Source organism: Megalobrama amblycephala, linkage group LG19, assembly GCF_018812025.1.
Source record: "Megalobrama amblycephala isolate DHTTF-2021 linkage group LG19, ASM1881202v1, whole genome shotgun sequence".
NCBI lineage: Eukaryota > Metazoa > Chordata > Actinopteri > Cypriniformes > Xenocyprididae > Megalobrama > Megalobrama amblycephala.
The window spans coordinates 4,332,418-4,357,026 of NC_063062.1; the positions used below are offsets into that span (position 1 = coordinate 4,332,418).

Consider the following 24,609-nt stretch of genomic DNA (forward strand, 5'->3'; position numbering starts at 1 on the left):
AATGTATCTGTATCCATGCATGTATATGATCTGCAAAGTTACGAAGCAAACGTCCATATCATTATGTGAAATATTAGCATAATTCCTGCCCAAAGGCCTACGCAAAGAAAGAAGGCGAGGTTTCAGGTTGAACTGTAGTGTTATCGTCATGTTGTGGAGAGAAGGCGTGTGTTAGGAATACGAAAGCAAATCCGCTTTTGCTTTCAGATGTTGATTTTTTTTTTATAAAGTGGTACAATCCAAACGTTTGACGTTTGCACAGCACATTTTACAGAGGACAGAACAGCTTTCACACACGACTTTCAAAATAAAAGTCTTGCATCAGTAAAACATTTACAATTATGGGGGGGTTATTGTTTTTTATAAGGAATTAAATAATTAAAGGAATAAAAGGGATTTAAGGGGAAAAATAGACACAAGAATGATAAAAGTTCCAGGTCTATTGTAGTTATGAAGTAATCAATTTAATATTTTATTTTGAAATACACACAAATTCACTCTTACTCGTATGTCCAATATGTAAAACACGCAAAACGTTTCTTGTCTTGCCACATTCAGTTCTGAACTACATGAATCATGTAAATAATAGCATATTTTCAATTCAATACTGAACTTTCATAAAAAAGTTGAGTATTTTGTGTCACCAGGTATTATTAGCGGTAATTACATGAACATTACTATTGTAAAACAGTCGTCAAATATTAAACGTTTAGCTACTTACATTTTACCATGCACTCTTTCACTGCTAAAACTAAGCGTAGCATTGGAATTTGCACTTGTCTTCTGTGAACGGTAAGCCCCGCCTTCTTTAATTTGATTGGCCTCTCAATCCTGGGGGTGGGGGAGTGGGCGATTATGGGGGATTTACCCACCGGTTGAGAAACACTGTTCTAAGAGACTGCCAATCAAAATCTGGACCATGCTAATCTGTGACATTGAGTTGAGTTGAGATGATAACCAAAATGCAGTTTATTGAAATATTAAACAAATACAAGTAAACAGAACTTTACCTGAACAGAATTCACCAACAGCAGCTAGACCAGGCACAATGCAAACATGACAGCTAAACGGCGAGTTCGTAATTACCTTAGTCTCGAGATGACCACACGAGTCACATGACACTAGACAGGAACCATAATTATGACAATATACAAAAAAAAGAAAAATATCAAAACATGAACAGATGTGACACTTACTGAGCACACAATCTAGAGGTCTTTTTTTAGGGAGAATCAGAGTTTGTCCTGTCTGCTTCTCACCGTGACAATGCTTTTGCTCAAGTTGTTCACTGATGCAACTCGACCTTTGCTGATTTTGGGTAGGGTGGGGGCGGGCATTGATGATCCATGCCAAGAAGCCGTACTTCTTCCCACACTAGCAGGACGCCACTCAGACAAACGCTGTCTGCTGCTCTGACTGGATGAGGTCCCGTGGTTACGTGTCTGAGGAAGGGAAAGGCTGGGATTGAGTCTGGGGACGGGGAGGTCTGAGTTCATAAGTGTCGATCTGGAGAGCCGGGTGTGTGTGTGGGTGTCCTGTGGATTTTGGGTGGTGTGTTTGAGTTGTTCTTTGGCTAGTGTCAGCGCTGCTGTCAGCTCTTCCCTCTCTTCACACTCACGCCTTACCGTCTCCTCAAGAAAGCACTTCTAAAAATCACAGAGAGAAAAAAGGGTGGAGGGGTGGGAAACAGAAACAGGCATCAGGCCAATACAACCCTTACGTAACTACGCTAAATGTAAAGTAGCTACAGTACCTTAGAAAATACAGTAAATCTGTAACCCACTTAATTTTTGGACACTTTTAGCAAGCATTTCATTCATATGTTTATAAAGAATATATCTATTAATTACACTTCTGCTGCGGTCTAAAGTTTTCATGCCTTTGAACTATGTTTTTTCTCAACTGTATGTTGTTGGATATGCTTGAGAGAAAGAAGTACACTTAAGCATTCTTTTTAAAAAAAAAAAAAAAGTATTTATTGGCTCTTCCGGTTTGGCAATGTAAAGTTAAGAGGAGTGTCAGCAGAGCTGCATAAATCTAAATCATTTTCATAAGCGTTAAAGTGGTGCTTATTTACAGTCTCACTGATATAGCAAGATGAGTAACAAAACAGTACATGCCCTGCCAGCAACGAGCATCAGTATAGCTAGCTAGTTAGTCACGATGGTGTAGGGAAAGATTTGATGTCTCCATGATCCAGATAGAAAGAGACACTCACGGACGATAACATTGCTGTGATGGCTGTGGCCGAAATAACTATCAAAACTATGAAAGAGCAAAACGCAACACTTCTGGATCGACTTGATGAGAAAACGAAGAGCAAATCTAGGGATTTAAGGTTTGTGTCATCACGGTTCAGGAAGTTTTGAAAAACCTCCCAAATTGGAAAGAACACATCAATATTTGAGCTAAAAATACAGGAAGTTGGACCTCCTCACCCACTGGTTGTGCTTTTTCATTAATTCCAGGAGAAGGAAAAGCGCTAAACTCGGCCAGACAACATGAGACAAAATACGAAAGCTCTACTTTGAGGATTTATGCAGACATCCCCACCGATCTCACCTGAAAGCATGCCTCTTTTAAAAACGGGAAATAGTTGCAGTCCCAGAAGGACATACGATTCCAGTTGCTTCATAGCGCGACTACTGTTGGAGTTCGTTGAGGATAAAACATTGCTCTTCAAAATGCTTAATGAAGATCAGCAGTTTTACGATCAGCGGATTGCTACATGTGAATAACTCTTGATATTATGGCAGCAATGTTGTGAATTACAGAAGAGAGATGTTGACTACTAGGTAGGCCTAAGACATTTTCACAGTTTCAGTATAGTGCACTTTTTTTAGGGTGGTTTATATACTTTTCTCTGCTTTGACAATTGACATGCCCTATTTTCATGATTCATTAAGTATATAATTGATCCTGCATTTGATATCAGGCTTAAAACACTTTGACCCGGTTTCACACACAGGGCTTAGATTAAGCCAGGATTAGGCCTTATTAGGGCATTTAAGTGTTTTTTATGAAAAAAAAAAAAAACATTGCTGGTGTGCATCTTGAGACAAAACAATGGCATTGACGTATTTTAAGATATGCCAATGCAAGTTGCTTTCAGCTCAAAGATGCATTTTAGTCTGGGACTAGGCTTAAACCTTGGCTGTGAAACCAGGGGTTTAAAGGGTTAGTTCACCCAAAAATGAAAATTATGATTTACTCACCATCAAGCCATCCTAGGTGTATATGACTATCTTCTTTCACATGAACACAATCAGAGATATATTTAAAAATATACTGGCTGAAATATATCTCCAATTGTGTTAGTCCGAAAGAAGATAGTCATATACACCGATGGTTTGAGAGTGAGTAAATCATGTGATAATTTCCATTTTTGTGTGAACTTTAAGGTGATAGGTCTGCTACATTATATAACACACTTTACTCATCTATGCTAATTAAAAGTGCAGTAAGTGATTTCTGAGAAAAGCTGTTGAAAGTGGATCAACCCGAGCACCAAAACACACTTGTAGCCAATCAGCAGTGAGGGGCGTGTCCACTCATTAGGGGGGAGGTGCCTGTGTTGCATAGCATGTTTGTGCATTTTTTAGGGCGGAGCTATCAAGGTATCCTTTTATGCAGGGGTGTGTTTGTTTTAGTGATTTTTAGTGGTTTCTCAAAAATCGCTTTTACAGGCTATTCGGTAGTAGGGTTGCACGGTGTACCGGTACTACGGTAGTATCGCGATACTAAAGCTTCAAAATACTGGCGATGCCATTGTATTTTTTAAACGGTAGTATCGTCAGTACCGTAAGGAATGTTGTATGTGCGGCAGGTACACTTCAATTGAACATGTGTGCCTGCAAAAACATTACCAGGGCTCTCAAGTGTCACGCATTGAGCGTGACAGTCACTCATTTCGGTCTTTTGTCACGCACTCCCGCCACACATTGTATTTCTCACGCAGAAAAACTATTTATCATATATTTAATATGCCGCAGCGCCCAAAATGTATCTGGCCGCGCCGCTCTCTCTGGAACCGGGAAGGAATAAAGCGCGTCTCGAACCTGCCACTTATCAGCCAATCAAAAAAAAGAAAGAGGCTACACTATAGCCAATCAGAAAATAGCACTATTGTATCTGGGTAAGATTTAACGCAACAACCAATGAAAAAAAAAGCATATCTTGGAATTGTTCACCATCATCCTCGTTCACCCACAGAGGAAAACACTGGAGCTCTGAGCATCACTTTGAGCACAGAGTAAGTCATGATCTCCTGTTTTAATGTTACAACAAATTCACAACTTGTTTGACAGAAATAATGACAACTTGACTACTGTTAGATAATCAGATAATCAGCATCAGTTTTTCATGTGTCTGAACTTAGCCAACAGTTTTACAGCCTGTTCATTGACACCTGCTCAGAACAAGTAGTCTAGGCCTAGTTATATTTTGCTATCACACGATGACTGACATTTTGTTACATTAAACATCTCTCTCTCCAAATAGTTTTAATAATTTTATTTTGAATTACCATTGTGTATGAAATGTGCTATACAAATAAATTGCCTTGCCTTGCCTATATTCAAAGTCATCTGAAGCCATTCCATAGCTTTTTTTTTTTCTTCCAAGAATTATTGGTCAGCTTATGATTATATATTTTTATTCATTTGTTATTTTTATCTATAATGAAGTGGTGTGTTTAGTGCATTCTGGATTGGTTAACAAATCAAAGAGTGACCATTAGTTCCACAAATACAGACACAGGCTCCCACTAATAAATTAATTCAACAAAGGTAACCTCTTTTGCTACATATTTTTAATGGTTTAAATGTGTACTCTACATGTTTGACCACTTACGAACTCTCATTTAGCCTACTATATGTTGTGTACATGACTAATGTGCCCAACCATCAGCAATAAATAAATTACTTTTAGAGCACAAAATTGTTTACAAGAGAACAAATTTCTTCATTGATCTAGTCACTTAATTTTGCTCTTAGAATGCACTAGATTCATGCATTTAAATTTAAAATGTACGAAATTTTCCTCCGGGGGTGCATGCCCCCAGGCCCCCCTAGAGGAACCGATGTCCACCCACTACAGTCTCACAAAATCCTGTGGGAAACACTGTGGATGCATTAATCATTGCATCTGTCTTTCAAAGGTGTCAGGTAAAAGACAACTAATAAACATCATCTCATTCACCCTGAGGGCAGGTTACAGGATGCTGGCCCAGAGAAGGTGGCGAAAGTTTTTTTTTTTTTTTTTTTTTTATGGGGGGGGGGGGGGGGGATGTCACTCTTGCCTGTCTCCAAAACTTGAGAGCCCTGCATTACAAGAGACTGCCGTTAACTGTCTGCTGTGCCCTGTGTAGTAAATGCTCTGTAGAATTAGCGCCTTATTGTTTCCTGATGCTTCAGTTAATTTTGCAATGAGATAAAGTTGCACTTGCACGTTGTTATTCGCAGTGCATTTTATCTGGAGAAAGGGTCTGAAATTCACTTAATTAACATCATAAAATCTTTATATAAGAATGAATTCTCACAGTTTTTCCGTTGCTCATTTGGCCACTTCTGGAAAAGATTAAATAGTTTGTTTCTAGAAACATCTTTGCGAACACGATTCAGACAAATGCAATTCCATTCATCAGTAAGTTATAGCGGGTTTGCACTCGGTTCTTATCAATCATATCAATCGTGATTTTATAATTATAAATGTATTATATGTTTTAATATACATACTGCTCTCCAGTCAGGGTTAGATATTTCAAGATAGGCTGGCAAAAATGCTCCTGATAGTTCGTGACACGAGCAAGAGCGCTGTTTTTGTTTCGTTTCTAAATGAATCTGTTTATGAACAAATTGTGTGAGTCACTGACTCACTAATCCATTCATTAAGACAGTCATTTGCTTCGTTCCTGAATGAATCAGCCGTTTTGAACGAATCGGTTGAATGATTCATTGACTTAATCATTAACACTTGCTGCCACCTACTGGCGACTTTAGTCTCCCATCTAAACGTAGGTCTATTCTATCATTTTTTACCATCTAAAAGTAGGTCTATTCTATCATTTTTTTCCACCAACATTTTTATTTCTATATTCAAATTTTTATATTTGAAACATTAATATCATAACATTATTTATGCAATTGTAATTGAAGTGTAAATGCATAAATGCTACATCGTAGTGTCAGTTCATACAGCTTCTGTGCAGTGCTAAGATGAATTTTGTTTACATTGATTCATTTGAATGGTAATAAAAGCCTGTTATTCATTCTCATTAATGAAGTATTCAGATAAAAATCTGGTCTGTTTTCATGTTTTTATGAAAGTTTGGTTCATTTTGTATACTGCATGGTATCGCGATACTACTTGGTATCGTGATACTTCAGCTGGTATAGTATCGTAAGACATTTTTATGGTATCGTGACAACCCTATTCGGTAGTATTGATGAAGAACAACTTTACTGTTGATTGGCCCAGAATTGATGTTTTGCATTTATAGTTTTTTTAATGCGATGTCTGCTTGTGGTCCACTATATTTATATTGCTTTGCTTTTTTGGTTACATTACATTGGGGACTCTGGGGGAAAATAAACAACTCAAAAGGATAAGGACTTGGATCACTGGGAGCCGAGAGATGGTGGTTAGCTGCGGTTATCTTTGTACAAAGGACAAATCTAGAATGTATTATATGACAAGACTAAACACAGAGATTAAGAGATTGAGGAGATTACATACAGAAATAGTCTTTCTACAGGAAACATACTGAAAATCATAAGAGACTTAGGAAAACTTGAGTTGGCCAGGTCTACCACTTCAGTTTTAACCATAGGGGTAGAGATGCAGAGATAACAAATCACAAAAGAACACTTCACTGCATCTGGAATGATTTCAGATCAACAAGGACAGTACATTATTGGATCAGGTCATATTTAATCTTGGTCGGTGTTAACACACCCAGTTGGTATGATATTTTCCTTGTTACCGGATTTATTCATATCTAGCATCTAGCGACATCAAGTGAGAAGTGTTTCAATTCGACACACACCTCTCGGTTACAAACTACAAATCACCCGATGATTACACTAGTTTTAAATCGGATGAAACAGCCTCAATATTCCCAACGAGACTGATGAAGAACACAGGAGAAACATGCCATGAATGAAGACAAGACTTTTAAATCCCAAAATCACCACACTAACACACATGGTTTGTGGGAATGTGGAATATTTATATTGAAAACTATGTTATAGCCATTTATATTGCAACATATATATTAGGTTGGTAGGGGAATATATAATTCATTTCTTTGTGAAGGTGTGTAGAGAGTATTCATGTATGGTTTTACCTTACCAAGTCTCACTGTGATATTTTCATTTAAGCCTAATAATTAATAAAAATAATTATTGAAGAGCCCTGGTTTACACATTGGGATGCAGGGAGTGTTCCTATCCATCATAAATATGTGACATTAGTAATATTCAATACTATTTAGGGTGGATAGTTTACACATTGGGATGCAGGGAGGTTTTTTTTTTCGTGACGTGCAGGGGAATTGATCGGCTGGCTGCTCCCTTTTTACGCAGACCCGATCCTCTGATTCATAATGAGAAGCAGGAATGCTCACACGCTGGTTATTTCTGGATATATAAAAACACTTCTGTCACCTCTCAATAACGTTTCATCTCATTCACTCATATTTTCCAGTCGTCATCATACGCACATCATACACACAGTATTACAAACACATAGTACAGCACTTCTCAAAGTCCGGACTCCGGTCCGGATCCGGACCCGGAGGGAATTCAATCCGGACCCGCCTCCATTTCGTATTTCAACAGCAGTAATTGTGTGTAAGGGATTAAAAATCTGGATTTGCTACTTTGATAAACGCATGTCAAAATCATTTGTTTAGTGTTTTATGTCTTTTTGGAGATGGTCCGAAATTAAAGCGAAGGCGAGATATTTAAAGTTTTCCTCCGTGATTCAGTTGCCATGACAACGAGTCATGCGCGACAGTGCGCGACGCGACACTTCACGCGCAGTAAGCGTTTGGATGGGTGTGGAGCAGTGGTTCTCAACCTGCGGCCCGGCACAAATGTAAATGCGGCCCGCGATATGCCGACCACAATAATAATAATAATAATAATAATAAAAATTAGCATACAATTTATCTTTGTTTTAAAATTTAAATTAAAGTGAATTATTAAAAAAATATAAATGAGCTATAATGCTTTATTTGTCATATAAAATAATTTTGGTGAGCATTTATTATTTTCAGACATCAGGCAATGTAGGCTAATGACGCAATCACTCAGTTAACGAAACAAACACAAGTGCGCGCTTAGGAAGAATTCAAACAGTAGCCATTAATTTTGTAAATTCAAGCCTCAAAATTATCAAATTTGTTATTAAAGGAGAAAAACTAAATGTGGAAGATAAAATGAAGGAACACATGCAAACAAGAAGAGTCGCAGCATCAGCAGCAAAGGTAAGAAGAATGGAAGAATCAGTTTGCTGTTAATGAGCGAGATGGGCAGCCTTCCTGTTTGCTCTGTAGTAAAGTACTTGACAAGCAAAACCTACAATTTCAAAAGACCGATGTGTTTGTTTGATGTATTTTAAATCAGTAAAATAACCGCATCAGCGCACCCGCGGCTGGATGAGCCCAACTCTGCGCGCGCTCGCGGATCCGATGCTGCGCGAGGGATTGCGACATGACAGAATGGTTGATATCGTCAGAGATTGTAATTACAATGCGCGCAGTGTTGTTTGTAAAAAGAGCTGAGTAACATTTGCTTATTAAGGCATTTATGTGATTGTTTGGTGACTATTGCGATGATGTTGAAGAGAGTCATAAAGTCATACAGAATTAAATAGCAACTTAAAGTGATTGTATATACAGTTTGTGTGTTCATTGAGCATTACTGATTATTATTGTAAAGCTAATGTCAGTAAGTTAGTTTTTATTTGTTATTTATTGTGTGCAACATCTTGGTATAATAATAGTATTATCTGCTAATAACATTAAATCTGATTAGTTTGCATTGGTGACGTCATATGTAAATTATATGCGGACCGTGAGACTTGCACTTGGACCATTGTGCGGCCCACTGGGAAAAAAGTTTGAGAACCACTGACATAGTAGTTGCTTTTGCAACGTTAACACAAAGACTGATAGTCGTACAGTGTGTGCGAAATTGTTGGAATTTTTAAGTCTGGAAACTTTCCATGGGAATTAACGGGAATATATGGGAATTAATAGGAATAACCAGGGAATTTGGACAATTGCATGTTAGCCTTTAACAGGGAACTTAAATGCAGTTGGGGAAAAAAAAAAAAAAAAACATCTTGCAGCATAATCTTGGTTAAAAATTATTTTCTAAAATCAAAATAAAACTGAACACCTCAGTACTGAAATAAATCAAGGTCAACAACATCCTCTTAAACATCTACAAAGTCTCAGTTAAAGGGTTAGTTCACCCAAAAATTAAGTTTCTGTCATTACTTACTCGCCCTCATGTCGTTCCACACCCACAAGACCTTAGTTCATCCTCGGAACACAAATTAAGATGTTTTTGATGAAATCTGAGAGGTTTTTATACTCAGTAGAGAGCAACAAAATTAATGTTATGAAGTGACGAGAATACTTTCTGTGTGCAAAAAAAACAAAAAACAAAATAATGACTTTATTTAACAATTTCTTCTCTTCCATGTCAGTGTCCTACAATGACGTTGTAAACAAAGTGCAGCACTTCCGTGTTTACGTCTGAACACCAGCTCAGTATAAGCCGGCTCCTGTGTCAGCATCACACGCATGCGTCTACTCGCACTTGATATTTTGTAGTAGTCAGTAGTAGCCTTACTGACAAGTTTGGGTGAGTAAAGGCAAAAAACAAGATATAGTAGCTTCAATGCCCTTAGATGGCGATATTGCTGCTTTACAGCAGAAACAAATTGCTGCAGAAAAAGTTAGGTGCAAAATGTAAGGTGAAATTGCATTACTCATCACAAATGTATTGGAGTAAAAAGTGCATTTACTTGTTCAAAAATGTAGTCAAGTAGTGAGTAAAACTTACTAATATCTTTGATACTCAGTACAACTATAAAGTAGCCAAAAATATACTTAAGTAGAGTAACTAATTACATTTACTCAAATACTTTACACCACTGGCAATGGTGTTGACTTATGAATTTGCACATGGTTTGTCTTAAAAACACCACATAGACATATAAACAGCATTTATTTTTTAACCACGGGGAACTTTAACATTCCTGGCTAATGAAAACTTTCCCAAAGTTTAAAAGAGAAATCTGGATGAACCTTTACGACTACAAGAGATTAAAGGATTTACTCGAGTTCATGCAGGGTGGTAAAGCCCCAGGACCAGACTGATTTCCTGTCAAGTTCTATAAAAAAAATATTCCAAAAATTGTCTAATTATTTATTTGCTATATTAGGCAATTTTAGATTTTGCTCATTCATTTCCAGAGCTTGCCTGATTTATCAACCAAAGGCGGTCGTAGTCACCAATAAGCTGCCCACAATATTTGTCTCTGTCTCGAGGCACACAGCAAGCCTGAACCCATGCTGTTTATTTTGGCTATAGAGCTACTATCATCATTCAGTGGTATTAAAAGAATGGGTATCAAGTACAAAGTTTCTTTATACAGTATGCCAAAGACGCATGACTGATCTCCAATCATGCGTTCCTGAAGTTGTGAAACATTCGCACTTCTCAGGTTATAAACTAAACTTTCTTAAAGTATGTGTTTCCCTATAAACCAGGGGTGTCAATCTCATTTTAGGTTGAGGGCCGGATGGGAAAAAAATGTAATTGAATTAGCTTTTTTAAATCTAAGTGAGCTGACATTTAGCCTACATTAAGACTTTATTACGTTTTATATAATATTTTTTACTAGGAATTCCCCCTTATTGTTTTTCAAGCAAGCAATTTGACCGATTCTAATGCTGGAATTTTTTTTTCTTTAAGCAAATTTTTTTGTTGTTTATTTGCTTTATAACAAGCTAAACTGGCCTTAAACAAAAAATATCTGCAATCATTTGAAATTAGAGGCACCACTACATTTTAATCATGATGCAAACAAAGATCCTACACACATGTAGCATGAGCACAAACCAAAAACTGAATGAAAATGTCTGTCAGCAGGTGGCGCTTATGGAAGAGCAGCAATATATATCGTTTCCTTGTTTACCGCTGGCTGTACACAAAGCAGCGCTGCACTTCTAAACACTACTTTATAGGAGGACATAAGAGGAAAAGAAAATGCCATCAAAGACAGTTCCCTTTCATAGATACATTCATATAAACCCCTACCCCCAATATTCAATATTTATATTTTTCTCCCTATATTTCGTGAACAGTGAGCTTTCTGTGCCTGATACAGTTTTTGCTCTGCTGCCACATCTCTGTTCTCCTCTTTGCGTCTGCCCCGTCCGCGTGTGGCCTGTGTTAATGTCCTTTTTACAGACTTTGTAATATTCCTGCACAAATTACTTTTTGGGAAATGATTGCAAAGCAGTTTGTGTGCAAGTCCGCAGGGGTGCCAAGTCGGGTGGACCAAACTGTAAACTTAAACAAGATTTCCAGATATCGGATCGCCGCTTCAGGCTCACCATCATATATTAAATTTTCCTGATCATTAACCTCCTAAGCATTGGGACCATTTTGGGGATTTCCACCTAGATTTGGCCTACCCAAATTGAAGTTACATAAAACACTGCTGAAAGGGATACAAATTATAGTTCTGTAATCAGCAGGTTTTGGTCGTTTCCTCTAGATTTCAGCAAACACTGGAAATAAAGGGGAATTTTGTCTCTATCATGTTGTATGCAAGAAATTATTCAAATGCACCTTAAGGATCTCCCAATACTCATATACAGTGGTATAAATGCAATATCCCAGTGTCATTTTTACATAAAACGCTTTGAAATGACATAAAACACTGCTGAAAGTGATTAATATTATAGTATATTTTGTCTGTGCTATAATAAACAAAACAAAAAAGAGGCGCTTTTTGATTTTGATCAGTTTTATTCTTTCAGGAGACACAAGACTCTTTAAATTATAAGGCATATGTGGTCTATTACAATCTAGAACAGGATCTTCATCCTCCAGATTTATGTAATTCCTTATATGTGCATCATTTTCGTCACCTGTGTTGAGCATCACCTCAGCATTACTGGAGATGTGATGCCAGCTGCTGCTGCTCACTTATCTTCAACAGAAACTGAAACAAATAGATTGCACATAGATTTTGCACTGTAATAATATCCATTTCACGATATCAAAATGTAGATTTATTGAAATGACAGTTTTATTCAAGTCTGCATACTTGCGGACTGCTCTGCAAGCAGCCTTGCCATATCGTAGTTTTGACATTTTTTGTCAAATAATAGTTTATCAGATTGGTTGCTGTGCTTTCAAATTTCAAAATGATAATAATTCTATGAAAAATGAGTATAAACATTGTAAATGCAGTAATACAGTATATATACATACATACCAAACGCAGAGTCCTCTCCTCTCCACTGCGTCTCTGGCCGAGGCAATCATCACTTTAGCTTTCAGTTTCACTTTCAAAGATATCTTTTTTTTTTTTATGCCATCCATTAGGGGTGTGACGAGATCTCGTAGAGGCGAAAAGTAGTCTCGTGGTGTTGTCATGACAGAATGTTAGGACGATTAAGAAAGAATATGCCACCGCTACGTTTACATTACGCCTCCACTGTCGTTTTTTTTTTGCATTTAAATAAAAAACATTTAATTCAGTTGGATGACGGTCGCCGCCGCTTCATATTTACAGAGTTACGCGCGATCGCTGAAAGTGAAAGTAAACAAGCGCGCGTTCAAACGTGATTTCAATACCCCGCATTTTGAAAGCGGCTCCCTGATGAATACAAATATCTCTCAATATGAAAGCTATGTTAGGCTGGGCAGTGTAGTTGTAACCAGCTCTTAGCTCTGTATCAAATAAAAAATTGGTCTTATTTGCACTTTGAATATTGAGAGAGTGCGATTATGGTTGCACTTATTGTAAAGTGTTACCATAAAAATGAATAACAGTTTTCTCTTAATCTTATTAAGCACAAACAATAAGGTTTCATTTGTTAACATTAGTTAATGCACTGTGAACTATCATGAACTAACAATGAATGACTATTTTTATTAACTAACATTAACATGTTAGATTAATAAATACTGTAGCAAAGATATTGCTCATTGTTAGTTGATGTTGGTTAATACATTAATGTTGATAAATGAGACCTTATTGTAAAGTGTTACCATTTTACCATTTTTTTATACTGTTTTTATTTCTATGATCGGTTTGTGGAAAGGAGTTCAGTTAGGAGGTCAAAGGTTGTAGAAGCTCATAAATCATGTACAGTAAGATCTGAAGAGACTGAAATCATACAGAAGAGAAGTCAATTGAGTTAGTGGCAAAACCTTTTACATTACTTGAGGATTGTTGTCTTTTACTGCATATGATAATTCAGTCTCAGAAAGTAGAACTGAAATGACATTGATTACAAGATGATTAGTTAAAACATTTCAAATACACCTGCAGACTATTTTTTCTAGTCACGCATTTCGCCATCTTGTCTCGTCTCGTGAGATACCCGTCTCATTGTTACGGTACACAGGAGGCAGACACAGATGTAAACAGGTAACTTGTCTTTATTGACACCAGTAGAGCATGGAGCATGAAACAGGTTAAGCAGAGTAGAGTCAATGGATGAATAGATGATAATAATGGAGATAGTAACTGTCCTTTTCCTTTCAGATATGGAGATGTATGAACACGCTGGAGCTTGGAGATCGCTGGAGGAGACTGGAGCACACCCACACAGAAGACGAGGCACACAGAGGGAAGGAGACACGCTGGAGACAGGTAAGTATGGAGCGAGGAGTCCTTGAGGTAAGCATTAACAGAAGTATATGCAAACGAGACCGGACATGTGTGTGTGCTCTTTATGGTGCTGCTGATGAGTGTGGTGATGAGGTGCAGGTGGCGGTGATCAGTACTCTGGGGATGGTGTGCGCTGGGATTGGTTGAGGTTGGAACCTGACGTGTCTGTGACACTCGTCACACCCCTACCATCCATGCTTTTTCCTTTCAAGACGTAATTATCAAAATTAAAAGTCCACAAACTATAAATCCACACAAAAACTTCAGCCAAAGCAGCTTGTACGCATCAACCAGAACTAATCTGATATATCAGCCTCTTGACCTAGAAATGTGTCACATTTCTTGGTTTCTGGATTGATGGTTTATCTTTGTTTGTTTTTGTGCACAAAAAGTATTCTCGTAGCTTCATAACATTAAGGTTGAACCACTGCAGTCACGTGGACTATTTTAACAATGTCTTTACTGCCTTTCAGGGTAGGTGATGTTGCTGCCTATTTGTGGTTCAGAAACCCTCAGATTTCATCAAAAATGTCTTAATTTGTGTTCAGAAGATGAACGAAGGTCTTATAGGTGTGGAACGACATGAGGGCAAGTAATAAATGACACAATTTTCATTTTTGGAACTAACCCTTAAAATGAAAATAATGTCATTTATTACTCACCCTCATGTCTTTCCACACCGGTAAGACATTCGTTCTTCTTCAGAACACAAATTAAGATATTGTTGATGAAATCTGATGGCTCAGTGAGGCCTCCATTGCCAGCAATGTTACTGCACCTCTCAAGATCCATAAAGGTACTAAAAACATATCTGAAACAGTTCATGTGAATTCAGTGGTTCTATCTTAATGTTATAAAGCTATAAGTGCACCAAAAAAACTGAACTTTTCAACAATATCTAGTATAAGGGCCTATTTTAAAACACTGCTTCAGAGCGTTACGAATCGAATCAGTGAATCGGAGCACCAAAGTCACGTGATTTCAGAAGTTTAGCCTTTTGATAGGAGATCCGAAGCACTAATTCGAAACAAAAGATTCATAAAACTTCATGAAGCAGTGTTTTGAAATCAGCCCATATAGATATTGTTGAAAAGTAATTATTTAGTTTTTTTGGTGCTCAGAATTATAGCTTTATAATATTAATATTAAACCACTGAACTCACATTAACTGATTTAAATAAGTTTTTAGTACCTTTATGGATTTTGAGAGGTGCAGTAACATTGCTGGCAATGGAGGCCTCACTGAGCCATCAGATTTCATCAAAAATATCTTAATTTGTGTTCCGAAGAAGAACGAAGGTCTTATGGAAGTGGAAAGACATAAGGGTTAGTAAGTAATGGCATAATTTTCATTTTTGGGTGAACTAACCCTTTGAGAATAATATTATTTCCGATAATTATAATGAACATCCCACTCAAATCTTTTGATTTAAACACACATTATTCCTGGCATCAAAGACAACATAAAAGAATAAAATATTGGAAAACTCCTTTTGGAAAGACTCTTGTGCAGCTGGATGCTGACATGAGCACAAGAGAGGTCACACGTGCTTTTGGGAACACACGTTTGTGGGAAACTCCAGCATCTTCACACTCAAGCTCTGGGACTTAGGAAAATTGTTAACACAGAGGCAATGAGGAGCATCTGTCTGCATGATCTCACCAGCTACAATCTTCAGGTGAAACAGTGTCATCTAGTGGTCACAATGAGATACTGCAGTACACGAATGAAATCACAGTCTCACACTGTTTAGAATTATGGAACTGTAAGAATTTATAAAGGCACTCATGAACGCTTGATTCTGATTGGCTGACAGAGGTTCTAACTAGGGGTCTATAACTACAAGGCTATGAAGCAGTTACAGGTACTTATCGCACATTTAACAATAATAACTCCTGTAGCAGAGTTAACTAAATCTAAAACTATTTTTGTTATGTGAAATAAAGCTGAAATAAAATATAAATATTACACGAAAAACTTAAAGTGACAATTAGAAATGTTGCCTTGGCAAATTGCCGAAATAAGTTTCAGAACTAAAATTACTAATTGGAAATAAATATAAACCAAATAGTTTTAATAATACAGAACACATAAAATTACTTAAAAATTAAACTAAAACTGAAAATCTAAAAATAAAACAAATATAAATTTAAAATAACAACAACAACAAAAAACAACAACAGAGTATTTAAATTTTTCTATAATAATAATATTTTTAGGCCACTTGTCCAAATTATAAAATTATCTAAAATCCATGCAAATATATTTGTTTTTTTCCCTTATTTTAATTTTAACATCTATGAAAAGCAGGGTAATTTCAGCAGCTGTTTTGATTAGAACTTAAATAAAAAAATAAATTAAAAAAAACATAATGCACACCTGATGAACAAATATGCTTCCTGTCATGGCAGCAGTATTTTCAGCAATTAATTGGTCTGGTGCCAATTATTTCATACATAAAAAATAAAGTTAACCAGCAAAAATATTATAGTTTATTATAATGCTAGACTGCAATAAATGTGGGTGGTAATCCTGATTTGGAGTGTAGCTCATGTAACCAGAGCTAAGCTAAAACACTCACCCATTTTCTTCCCTGCAGCTACAGAACATACCCACACACCAGCCATGAATGCAGCTCATCTACTCCCACACACACACACACACACACACACACACACACACACTCGCCTGCTTAACAAGCCATACACTCTCTAACCGTACCGGAGAGACTAGAGTGTGTGTGCCAGTAAAGGTCAAGCGCTATACGGGAATCTTGTGTAAACAAAGTGACCTTTGCTTCACTCCTCTCCTCGTCTGACACATGAAGCCGCAGAGAGTTTTTATCACAGCATGAGGCCGAGCGAGCAAAGCTGCAGTCCAGCAGCTGAGGGGAAACGGAGAATGATGAATGATGATCTTACTGACGACAGCTAAGACGTCAAACTTTTCACACAGGAATTTATTATTCACCGATTATTCACAGATAGGTTACGATTTTTTAACAATCCCCATTGGATCACTCCTGTTAGTCATTTTATAATTTATGGCAGATAATTGTTCTAAAGTCTGGGGTCAGGTTATTTCTTTCTTTCTTTTTTAAAGATTCAGCAAAAGCACATTAACTGATCAAAAGTGACGGTAAAAACCTTTATAATGTTTCAAGATATTCCATTTCAAATAAATGTTGTTTCTATTCATCAAAGAATCCTGAACATTTTTCTTGAGAACCAAATGTGCATATCATGATTTCTAAAGGATAGCTGCTGAAAGTTCAGCTTTAACATATATTAAAAAAGAAAACAGTTCTTATAAGTTTTAATAATATTTCACAATATTACTGTATTTTTGAGCAAATGAATACAGCCTTGGTGAGCAGAAGAGACTTCTTTCAAAAACATTACCAAAAAAAATCCATAATGGTAGTGTATATAAAATACATATTCACTGTAGCAACCCATAAATCACTGTCTTTCTGTTATGAAGTAGAAACGCTGTCAGCGTGAAACCACAAAAGCAAAACCACAATTCTGCTGTTACAGTAACTCTGATTCTCCGCTTACACACTGCTGGTCTGTGCGGTTTGGAACACTATAAAACAATACAGGTGTGTGTTGGTGGGTGTGTGTGTGTGTGTGTGTGTGTGTGTGTGTGTGTAGAAAGGATGGATAAACAGTTGTGTTTATTTTGTCAAAGGGATGAAGTGTGAGGTGGAATACTAAAATTGTCTTACTATACAAACACAAATATAAAGACAATTTTAAGATGTGAAAGAAAATGAAAGAGGAGAGGCTTTGATGCACACACATCTCCACAGAGACGGGTCATTTTAAGAGCAATACAGAGTCCATGATACATGACAAACAGCCCCACGAGCGACTAATGAAGGACTTCAACTCTCACAAACACTGGATTAAGAGGATAATGATCCACTTTAGAGGTGGTTTGCCTCATGTACACTTATGTCAGCATCATATAGTTAGCATTTATGGCATGAGCAGTGGTGTGTGGTGGTCTTCTGAAAAGATCAGTCAGAGTCCCCTGATGTTTAAAGGGCTTCTGGGTAAAAAGGCATATGAGACAGCATTTATATTACACTGTCAACATGAGATGGGAACAAAGTGAGCTGAAGGGAGGCAGAAGAAATAATGTAATATAATATATTTTCTTTTTTAGGTCCATGTGTGCTACAGGACACATTGGGCAGCAAGCATATTCCACTGGCTGCGACTGGCTGACTGGGATTCGGCCTAATCAGCTTCTTCACACTTAACGCCGACTCCCTTTAATTCCTCTCTGAATGTACTTCGGCAAGCATCAGGAGTGTTGAAAACAGTGCCATCTTGTGGCAGGTCAAATTTACAGCAGCCATAAACCTGAACCTGAGCCATGAAGCTCCGATTTGTTTTATCCATTTTATATTGTGGCCTCACCCTAGACGGGTTCGTACCCACCCCCCCCCACACACACACACACACGTTCAAAAGTTTGGGGTTGGTAATGTTTATTAATGTTTTTGAAAGAAGTCTCACAAATAAATGTAATTTATTCCTGTGATCAAAGCTGAATTTTCAGTATCATTACTCCAGTCTTCAGTGTCACATGATCCTTCAGAAATCATTCTAATATGCTGATTTGCTGCTCAAGAAACATTTATGATTATTATCAATGTTGAAAACAGTTGTGCTGCTTCATTTTTTTAATGGAACTGTGATACATTTTTGTTTTCAGTATTGTTTGAGAAATAGAAAGTTCAAAAGAACAGCAATTATATGAAATAGAAACCTTTTGTAAACGTTTGTATGTCTTTACTGTTGCTTTTGACCAATTTAATGCTTCCTTGCTGAAACAAAATACAATTTTCTTTAAAAAAAAACAAAACTTGCGCCAAACATTTTAATGTTGGTCCCGTAGCAGATTAGGCAGGTGGAGCTGGGGAGGTGGAGGGGTTGTAGCATACTACAGAACTAACTTACAGCAAATAATGAACCAAACTATTTAAATGTTAAACATACAATCTCATTGGCTGCAGGATCAGCAGAGGCCAATCAGTTTGTGATGTGATTGCTTGCAGATTGCATGTAAAGGCCTGCACCCTTTAGAGCAGTGGTCTCAAACTCATTTCCTGGAGGGCCACAGCTCTGCACATGCCTTGTCCAAATACCCACACTTGCGGTCTTGGCCACTTGAGAGCCCGTGCACGTGACAGGAAGTAAGTGTGCAAGACTGTCCCATGTCTTAAAAATGCCCAAGTGCAGTTTCCTTGCAGTCTTCACGCCCACTTGAACACTTGGGCCAAATACAGGAAATACGTCATGTAAGTAGACAAGTGGTCAAATGCAAAGACTGCAAGTGTGGGTATTTGGACAAGGCTACAGTTTTGCTCCAACCCTAATCAAACACACCTGATCCAGCTAATCAAGGTCTTCAAGATTACTAGAAACTTCCAAGCAGGTGTGAGTTGGAGCTAAACTGTGCAGAGCTGTGATCCTCCAGAAATTGAGTTTGAGACCACTGCTTTAGTTTCTCATAATTGAACTACATATTTCAATCACGTCAATTCTCGAAATAGGACTTCCAGCTCCCGAACACAAACAGATATTTCGCCAAGACACATGTACTGTTGCTGCTCAGAAGAGCCACGAGAACCACATGTTTGTTATGTGTGTCTGGGCATGCTTTGCCAATTGGCTTACAATCTAGCGGTTTGACTTAGAGTTATTTATCGACTTTAGCAATGTGTACCTGGTTGCCATACCCTCAGGTTTAACCAAAAGTAGCTCTTTGTGCCTGAGCCAATATGACTCAAACTTACAGAATTAGAATGAGCACTGTGTGATTTTAACACATTAGACTATGTTGCAAGCTGAGAGAGATGGAGAAAATAACCCCCAGCCTCCACCTGAGCAAGCATGCATGCTACATGCACTTATTCATATTTTGCTGTGTTCAGACAGCCTATCCAAAAGTATGGCCATGTGACAAACAGCAAACCACAGAGTAGAGGTCTACAAAGAAGACCCGAGACCCGAGGACCCGGGACCCGTACGGGTTCGGGACTATATTTTAAATGGTCAGCCGGGTCCGGGTCGGGTCCTAATCTATTACTTCGGTTCCCGGGTCTAATTAACATTGTGTGTATACCCGAGCCGATCTGATTCGGAGATCACCCGGCCGTGTTGGGAGTCAGTCAGCGCTGTGCGTGTTTTGTAACTTGCAAAGTATGAGCCGGGAAATAAGGTGAAGAAAAACACGAGTGACCCCAGCCATCAGAAGCAGAGCGGGCGGAGTTAATGCAAGCGAACGGTGATCATCGAGTTTTACTATTCCTATCGTGTGCAACAGTAATGCAAACAAACTTCAAATCTCAAGAACTGCTTGTAGCCTTGCACAATCGCATTTAAATAACATAGCCTATTTCAAATCAATAACAAAATATGAACTATCACACAAATGTTTTCTGTGACGCCTAAAGCTTATGTTTCAGGTTGCTCCAGCTAACGCGCATGTCTCAATCATGCGAGCGCACTTTCTTTCTCCTGTTTTTATAATAACATTATGCCGTCTTGTTATATCTAAAGTTTTGGTCAGACTCGGCTCAGAAAGCCCAGAAATGACCGCAAATAAGTAATGCTAACGTCAGCGGCCATGTCACTGAACAAGCAATCGTTATTATAGTTCAAAAGGGCAAACAGTCAAAGTTATTTTATTATGCGAGTTGACTCGAGTCTCGAGATACAACGAAATAATGCAAAACTGCAAAGTCGCATTTGTCATCGTGACAGCAAGTGAACTTTTAAAGCTGGAATAATGAGTGGATTAAGCATTTCAATTGGCAAGAGAGGAATAACGGATGAACTTTCTTGGCAAGCGCATCACAGTCAGGTACAAGGGAGAAAGCTAAAGCCTACTAATATTAGGTAAGACAACCCGTTTTATTTTCGCAACTTGTTTATTGACTTATTAATAGCAATTTGCTGTGGAATAGACCTATGTGTCAATCGGGTCCATACGGGTCCGGTCGGGTTCGGGTCCAGCTTAGACAGGTCCGGGTAGTACATTTATGGCATTTCTCGGTTCTGCACGGGTTCGGGTCCAACTTTCAAAATAATAGTCGGGCCGGGTCGGTTCCGTGTAGCACATTTACGGGTCTCTTCGGGTTCGGGTATGAATTTTTGGACCCGTGAAGACCTCTACCACAGAGTAACATGCAGACCTGTACAATCTATCTTCATGAAAAAAAAAGCTCTCATTAAAAACTATTGGCTGTAACCTCAGAGCAAGGTTTTCTTCCTGCTGCTCATCAAACATGATTTTGAACATGCATGTTTGCTTCATTTATGAATCGATATATGCAGATCATGTAACAATGTCTAGTGATTTGGAATAATAAAGGACGGTCACTTATCCAATGAAGATGGATTTCAGAGTAAATCTGCAGGACTACACTACAGCAAACACTGAACCAGACTATTTAAATGTTGAGGAAGCAATCTCATTGGCTGCAGGATCAGCAGAGGCCAATCAGCTTGTGTCATGCAGTAATGATATGACTGCATGCAGATTGCATGTAAAGGACCAATCAGATTGCGCCCTCTAGAGTTTCATGGCTGAACTACTGTATACAGGGGTTTAACTTTAATGCTTCATAGCGTGAGTTATTCTAAAGTGTTACCAAATTTCGTTGCTAAGTTAACAGTGCAACCCCTGATGAGCCTACAAATACATAGCACACAGAAATAGTGTAAATTGATCATTTACTAATTAGATTCAATTATTTTTAATGAAAGAAATCTAATTTTAATCACATTTCTAATGACTCATCAATTATTTCACTCGTCGCTGCGATTGGCCTCTGCTAACGCTAAAAATTATACCTTTAAAATGGCCAAAATGAGGTCTCTTGAAAAGGGAGCATATTTTAAAATACTTTCATCATGCCTTAAAATACTGTCTAAGTAGGCAGCTAACTTAATTTAGAAACCTTCCCTCCTGCTCTTGAACCTGAAACCTCATAAATCCTCATAAATATCAACCAAAGTCTGAAAATATCTCACATGCCTCTGAAGAGTGCAGGCACAGTTCAAAGACAAGATGAAAAGGGCGAAAGAAAAAGAGAGCGTGAGAGGGGGAGGAAGGGAAAAGAACATCAAGAAGGTGCTTCTTATGAAAGGTGAAGCGTTAAATGCCCTTAGGTATCGATTTTATATCACAGTCAGATCTTAGATAGCTTTAATGGATTCTTAAAATGCAGCGAAATCTTTCCCACAAAAGAAAGCCATTTGCTTTGAACGTGGCGAGGGAGATGAGAGAGAGAGAGACGCTGCGCTCTGGGGCCCGAATAAAAGAATATGTCAGCTGTGAAATTCACGTCACGGCACCTTGAACTAGACGAACTGGCGAGACATGCATGAGAGAGAGAAGAGGGTGGGGGTGGGTGGCGGACCCTGAGGGGCGGAGGAAAGGGTTTTTGGATATGAATATGAGAGGGAGAACTGACAAGAGTGTCGTGACTGAAACCACAGACTGCCCCCTGGAGACGCAGGCATGCGTGTCAACAGAATACTGCCCCAAATACTCTCTCCCTCGCTCTAACTAGAATGATTCACTCATCTCTCCCACACTCTCACGCATGCTCATGTCACCTCTGCTGTTTCTTATTTTGGTGCCGGATATTTATTCTCATTCTCTCCTCTGACCTGCGTGCTAGTTATCTGCTGCACTGACTGTCTAACCTATCTGAGTCTAGAGTTGCTTGGTTAACATTTTTTCACCATGATATAAATGACATGTGTCTGTACATCAGAGATGAGCACCTGCGAGTTGTTTTGTTAGTATGTCTATTAGCCTTCATTATTAATTGTCTGCTGTGTGTAAGCAGTATTTGAATTGTGTCAGAGCTCGTGCTCTTCACTCTTTTACCTCTAGGGGTCAGTAAAAGCCATTTAAAAACAGATAACTCAATTTTGCTTCAATGTAGCTTGAGAAAGAAAATATTATATCCAAACTTCAATAACATACAATCATGCCCAATTAATATTAAATATTAAAAGTTTCACAGCTCACACTGCCTTATCTCTTGTGTTGCAAGAGGAATGTCCAAATGGAGGCAGCGCTCATTCACTGTCATTTGGTAACATTTTATAATAAGGTTCAATTTGTTAACATTAGTTATTGCATTAGGTATTATGAACTAAAAATGGGCTATGTTAATTCATATGTACTACTCTTCATTGTTTAAAGGGGTCATGACAAATTTGCCTTGATCTTTTGACATATAAGAGGTCTAAAACATCCTGCAAGTTTCATATCTTAAAACGTCCTCCTCAATATAAACAAAACATTTATTTAATCAAGCTTCAAAAATGGCTTGTTTGGATATTGGGTGTCATTTGCATACACTGGATGTGAGCGTTGCAAGAAAAGCAAATAGAAGCTATTATAATCACTGACTGTCTACACTTATACAGTATACAGATGTGTTTTCAGTTTCTGACATACTCCATGAGCTTGAGTCTGTCGACAACAGGACAAATGGAAGAGAGACAGAACGTTTGTTTTGACGTGTCCAGTTTAAACAGACTTTAGAAGGATCCAAGCATCGGAAACAAGTGGAAGGTTTATTTTAATGGCGTCCTGGATCATATTGGAGGATTATATGTTTGTTCAGAGCATTTTGTTTTGTAAACGAGGCACAGTGTAATGGAGAGTTTGCAGAGAAACATTTGCTGACAGATCTGACAGCAGCTGCATCACAAACCATAAGTAAATAATTGCATAATACTTTTAATACTGGTTTTATATATAAACACTTATTCGTATGCAATAGCGAGTGGGCGTTGATACTGTTTCCTATGCAGTGACATTAGCCAATCATAACAGAGGGTGTTTACTAACGAGCCTTAAAGGTGCCCTAGAGCCAGTTTTAATATAAGTCTAAGGTGTCCCCTGAATGTGTCTGTGAAGTTTCAACTCAAAATACCCCATAGATTTTTTTTATTAATTTTTTAACTGCCTATTTTGAGCCATAATTATATATGCACCGATTCAGTGCGCGGCCCCTTTAAATCTCGTGCTCCCCCACCCCCAACCAGCATAAACAAAGTTCACACAGCTAATATAACCCTCAAAATGGATCTTTACAAAGTGTTCATCATTCGTGCTGCATGCGTGCATCGATTCCTGTGAGTATAGTATTTATTTGGATGTTTACATTTGATTCTGAATGAGTTTGAGGCTATGCTCCGTGGCTAAAGCTAACATTACACACTGTTGGAGAGATTTATAAAGAATGAAGTTGTGTTTATGAATTATACAGACTGCAAGTGTTTAAAAATGAAAATAGTGACGGCTCTCTTGTCTCCGTGAATACAGTAAGAAACAATGGTAACTTTAACCACATTTAACAGTACATTAGCAACATGCTAACGAAACATTTAGAAAGACAATTTACAAATATCACTAAAAATATCATGATATCATGGATCATGTCAGTTATTATTGGTCCATCTGCCATTTTTCGCTGTTGTCCTTGCTTACTTACCTAGTCTGATGATTCAGCTGTGCAGATCCAGACGTTAATACTGGCTGCCCTTGTGTAATGCGTTGAACATGGGCTGGCATATGCAAATATTGGGGTCATACATATTAATGATCCCGACTGTTACGTAACAGTCAGTGTT

At 38.0% G+C, this 24,609-nt stretch overlaps 1 protein-coding gene across 6 annotated transcripts in view; it reads right to left on the bottom strand.

Annotated features, from left to right (window-relative positions):
• LOC125253906 (trichohyalin-like) overlaps positions 1–24,609 on the bottom strand; it is a 119,410-nt gene that overhangs the window by 10,475 nt on the left and 84,326 nt on the right. For 4 of the 6 annotated variants that reach the window (XR_007181566.1, XM_048168161.1, XM_048168159.1 and 1 more), the window contains one exon: positions 1,197–1,646. The exons of 1 other annotated variant lie outside the window; for it this stretch is intronic. Coding sequence is in view for 4 of the 5 variants with exons in the window: in XM_048168161.1 (XP_048024118.1) it covers positions 1,233–1,646 (414 nt within the window). In the remaining variant the exon portion in view is untranslated. Of the gene's footprint in view, positions 1–1,196; positions 1,647–13,678; positions 14,134–24,609 lie in introns of those variants that run through there. One more of the 6 variants, XM_048168162.1, reaches the window with a different exon arrangement.